At 40.7% G+C, this 5128-nt stretch overlaps 1 protein-coding gene across 1 annotated transcript; it reads left to right on the forward strand.

The window, feature by feature from the left end:
* The first annotated feature begins 1661 nt into the window (after window positions 1-1661).
* On the forward strand, window positions 1662-2789 carry LOC143592775 (uncharacterized). The gene has a single exon (XM_077072607.1). It carries the CDS (start codon window positions 1662-1664, stop codon window positions 2787-2789), a length of 1128 nt encoding a protein of 375 aa, XP_076928722.1.
* Window positions 2790-5128: the final 2339 nt, after the last annotated feature.

Consider the following 5128-nt stretch of genomic DNA (forward strand, 5'->3'; position numbering starts at 1 on the left):
TGTTGATTCTCTAAACAAGCTTTCTCGTGTTTAACAACTTTGCCTGATTCAGCCTTCAACGAAACCTGACCAACAACAAACCCACGGTCCCTGAGCCCAACAAGAGGAGACACTCCTGTAAGATCCACACAAGCGTGTTTCCCCCCTGCCCACCCGAACACAAGAATATCTGCTGGTCGTAAAGTAGACCTCCATTCAAGAGGACCCGTGAGAAAGTTAATAGGAGTCTCCTTTTTAGCAGAAATCTCTGCACGTTTAAGAACATCACACAAAACATCCCTAACCAAATCATGTTTGTACTTAAAGCCAGACAATTTTTTGCAACGCACTGCATGGTCTCCAAAAGAATCCAAACATACCTTGTGACAAATTGGACAAGGCTCATCAGTCGGGAACATAGGTATCATTAACCGGTACTTAAGGATAGCCCGGGAACATAGAGTGGGCTTTTGTGGCTTCGAAGCACAATCGTGGTGTTTGCAAGACCATATTCTTCGGGGTTGTGATATTTATGGGTTGGACTCTGATTATGGGGGTGCGATGGATCGTTTACGTACTTTACTTCCAGATTTTGATCTTAGCGGGTTCTCTAACAAGGACACCGCCCCCCTAAGGCCTAACAGGTTGTGGCGAGTGCCTTATTTAGTGGAATCGTCCAAAGTTTAGAAGTGGAGTTTAATCTATCCCCTCACCAAAAGGCGGTGTTTGAATGCCTTCGGGCTCCTCGAGCTCAGGATTTTCTAACGGCCATCCCCATTGAAGGACTGGGGCAACATATGTCGGGTTTGGAGTATCGGGCTATCCTTAAGTACCGGTTAATGATCCCGGGTGAAGATTTTATATGTTTAAAGACTAAAACGAAATCATAAAATGCTGTTATCTTCATTCTAAAGCTTGTACTTCACCATTTGAGTAAGAATTCTAACTTAGGTTGGTTTGTACCTTAGAATAAGCTTTAAATGTGTTTTTAAGATATAGAATTAAACATGCAAGTTTGACTTGCGATTAGAAGCTTGGGTGTTGATTGTTTTACTGATAGGTTGCAAGATAATGTAATATCTAATGGAAACCGTATCCCTTGATTACAGGGATATCAATATTCCTCCATCATATTCTTTGCCTTGATTTTAGCACTTAATTTGTGCATTACCTTTTTAATATTCATTGTATTTAAAGACTATGTAACCCTTTCATTTTAATTAATTCAATATTCACTATTCTCTCTGCTCATTTGATTCATAATAGAAATTATTATGATAACAGAGCAAGGTTAACAAAGATCCCTACACCAAACCTAAACACAACAAAACCTAAAACTCCAAAGCTATGACCGGCGGCGCAGACAAGGAAGAGAGAAAAAACGATACAGTCATGAACCATGACTCGCCATACTACCTTCACCCTCCGACTATCCAAGACAAATACACGTAAATGACGTGTTGACCGACAGAAACTATATCGATTGGAAGCAAGAAATGCAGAATTTTTTGTTTGCCAAGAACAAAATTGGCTTCTTGGATGGCTCGATCCCGAAACCAAAAGAAGGTTCATCCGACCATATGGTCTGGATGAGGTGTGACGTGATGATAAAAGGTTGGCTAAATGCATCCATGGAGAAAGAAATCTGAACGAGCGTTAAGTATGCTTCTACTGCTCGTGATATGTGGGCTGATTTGAATGAACGGTTCGGAAAAGAAAGTGCTCCTCGAGCATATGAACTGAAACAATCACTGGCAAGCATTAAGCAAGACGGTGTCTCCGTTTCGACCTATTACACCAAGCTACGCGTCCTATGGGACGAGATTCATATGGTGTTGTCAACTCCGACATGCAGTTGTAATGGTTGCAACTGTGGAATAGGCAAGAAGCTCATTGATACAAAAGATAAGGAGAAACTGTATGAATTTTTGTTGGGGTTAGATGCTGATTTTGGAACGATTCGAACCCAAATTTTGGCGATGCAGCCTATTCCATATCTAAATGCCGCTTTTCATCTTGTCAAGGATGATGAGCAGCAAAAGGCAATTACCGGACCTAAGAAGGCCAATACCGAAGTTGCCGCCTTTCAAACTCACGTTTCTGCAAGAAGAGACCAAGCTAACAAACCAAAGTCAAAGGAGGCAAAATCTAACTCTGGTGAATTGTTTGAAGGTTGTACTTTTTGTGGCAAAGATGGACATAAGAAGGAAGGGTGTTTCAAAAGAATCGGTTATCCCAATTGGTGGCCCGGAAAAGTTAAACAAGACAAGCAGAAGCCTAAAGCAACCTGTGTAGAAAAAGAAGCAAGCCCCATATCGGGAATGACACCCGCACAATACCAAAAGTTTGTGGAATTCTTTGGAAACAAGACTAGTATGAATAATAAAGAAGAAAACGTGGACGAGGCTAATATGGCAGGTACCGCAGGTAAGGAAGGTAAATGGGTCATTGATTCGGGTGCTACCGAACATATAACTTGTGACGACACCATGCTTAAGAATAAAACTAAAAGAAAATTTGAACCATCCGTTACTATACCGAATGGTGATGCTATACTAGTGGAAGGCAGAGGGGATCTCACTTTACCCAACGGGATGAAGGTTAAAGAAGTTCTTTATGTTCCAAATTTCAAATGCAACTTATTATCCGTTAGTAGACTTTCACAAGATTTACAATGTGCCATAACACTTTTTCCCGAATTTTGTGTTATGCACGGCTTACGTTCGAGGATATTGATTGGAGTGGGTGATTGCAAAGATGGTCTTGACAAGGTGGGAATGATGGGGGGGGGGGGGAGAGACAAGCCATGATGACTACTCTTAGCACATGGCATAAAAGATTGGGTCACCCGTCAAATTCCAAACTTCCTCATATTGATTTTCTTCATAATGTTCCTTTGAATAATAAAGACTTTTGTGATTCTTGTGTTAAAGCAAAATTTACAAGGTTGCCTTTCCCTACTAGTTCCACTAAAACGGTTGCTTGCTTCGACCTAATTCATTGTGATGTGTGGGGTAAATATCGAACACCCTCATTCACACGTGCAAACTATTTTTTGACTATTGTGGATGACTTTAGTCGTGCCATGTGGGTGTTCCTTCTCAAACACAAACATGAAGCAAGCACGTGTGTTATGAATATCCACAAAATGATACAAATACAATTCGAGAAAATTATTAAGAAGGTGCGATGTGATAATGGAGGGGAGTTCACGTCCAATCAAATGCTTGATTTCTATGCTAAAGAGGGTATTGTTCTAGAAACTACTTGCCCTCACACACCACAACAAATGGTGTAGTTGAAAGAAAGCACCGAAATTTGTTGGAAACAGCACGTGCCTTGAGGTTTGAAGCAAACTTGCTGAAAAAATTTTGGGGAGAATGCGTCCTAACGGCGACACACGTGATTAACCGAATGCCTTCAGAAGTAATTGGCAACAAGACACCCTATGAGGTATTGTATGACCGGAAACCCGACTACGAACACATGAGGGTTTTTGGTTGTCTTGCCTATTATAAGAACACCGAAACAAAAGGGGATAAAATTGAAATGAGAGGGAGACCGGGAATCTTTTTGAGCTACCCTCAAGGGATGAAAGGGTACAAAATCTATGATACCCAACATCACAAAATTATAGTGTCAAGGGACGTTAAATTCATCGAACATATTTTCCCATTTGATAAACACGAGTTTGAGCAGGAAGAAGTTTTTGTATTTCCACACAAATGGGTAAACAATGAGGAAGTAGGTGGTAACAAAGATAATCTCCAATCCATTTGTGAAGATCTCGAAGAAAACCCAAAAGTTACCAAGTCCACTTCAAAAAATACCCACTACAACCAACCCTTTCCCACTACAACCAATCCATCAGCCCAACCCACTGAAAATATACAAGTTGCCAAACACACACCACCCATCGAGCCCATTTTTGAAGCTGCCCAAATACCCGAGCCCATTCATGAAGACCCAGCCCAAACTCAAACTTTTGAACCCATCTTAGAAACCTTTCAAAACACTGATCCTATCCCACAAGACCATGATTGTGTACCTAGCAATCAGAACATAAATAATGAAACAAGGGCCAATTCAGAACAAATGGACAACATCAAAGAAAAAAGAAGCAGGTCCAGACCAAGACTTTTTGATGACTTTGATGTCAAACTCCCACCATCTATAGACCATCGACAACCCACTCCAGATCAAGAATCCTCAACGGTACATCCTTTAGCACATTTTATTTCTTATAAAAGGTTTACTAACGACATAAAGTTTTTTTATCGGCTATTACTTCCGGTAATGAGCCAAAACACTATAAGCAGGCGATTCAAGACCCACGATGGATAGAAGCCATGAAAAGAGAAATCCAAGCACTTGAAGAAAACGACACTTGGGTCTTAAAGAAGTTACCAAACGGAAATCGAGCAATTGATTCAAAGTGGGTGTACAAAATCAAATATAAACCAAATTGAGACGTAGAAAGGTATAAGGCTCAGCTAGTGGCAAAGGGTTTTACACAAATGGAAGGAGTGGATTTTCACGAGACTTTTGCTCCTGTAGCAAAGTTAGTGACCGTTCGAACTCTCCTAACCGTAGCAGTTAAACGAAGTTGGCACATTCATCAGCTCGATGTGAACAACGCTTTCCTGCATGGGGATCTTCATGAAGACGTTTACATGAAGATACCTCAAGGTTTCGCTAAAGCTGGAGATGACCAAGTTTGTAAACTAAAGAAATCACTCTATGGCCTTAAACAAGCATCTAGAAATTGGTATCAAAAGTTCACTAACTCGTTGCTAGGTATTGGGTTCAAGCAAACGGGGGCCGATTACTCTCTATTTGTTTTTAAAAACCTTGGTATTTTATTGCTGCGTTAATCTATGTTGATGATGTTCTTATTGTTGGCAGTGACTTGGGAAAAATACAAGCAATCAAAGCCTTTCTCAACAGCAAGTTTAGCATTAAGGATCTTGGTGTCTTGAAATATTTCCTTGGGATCGAAGTGGCTCGAACCAAGAAGGAATGGTGCTCAGTCAACGCAAGTATACACTTGATATCCTAGAAGAAACAGGTATGACAGGGTGTCGGCCAAGCCCATTTCCAATGGAACAAAATTTAAAGTTGGACACATGCGATGAAGAACAACGAGTCG

This window comes from Bidens hawaiensis, unplaced genomic scaffold, assembly GCF_021521415.1.
Source record: "Bidens hawaiensis isolate Kalapana, Puna unplaced genomic scaffold, B.hawaiensis_p1.1 tig00041209_1, whole genome shotgun sequence".
Taxonomy (NCBI): Eukaryota; Viridiplantae; Streptophyta; class Magnoliopsida; order Asterales; family Asteraceae; genus Bidens; species Bidens hawaiensis.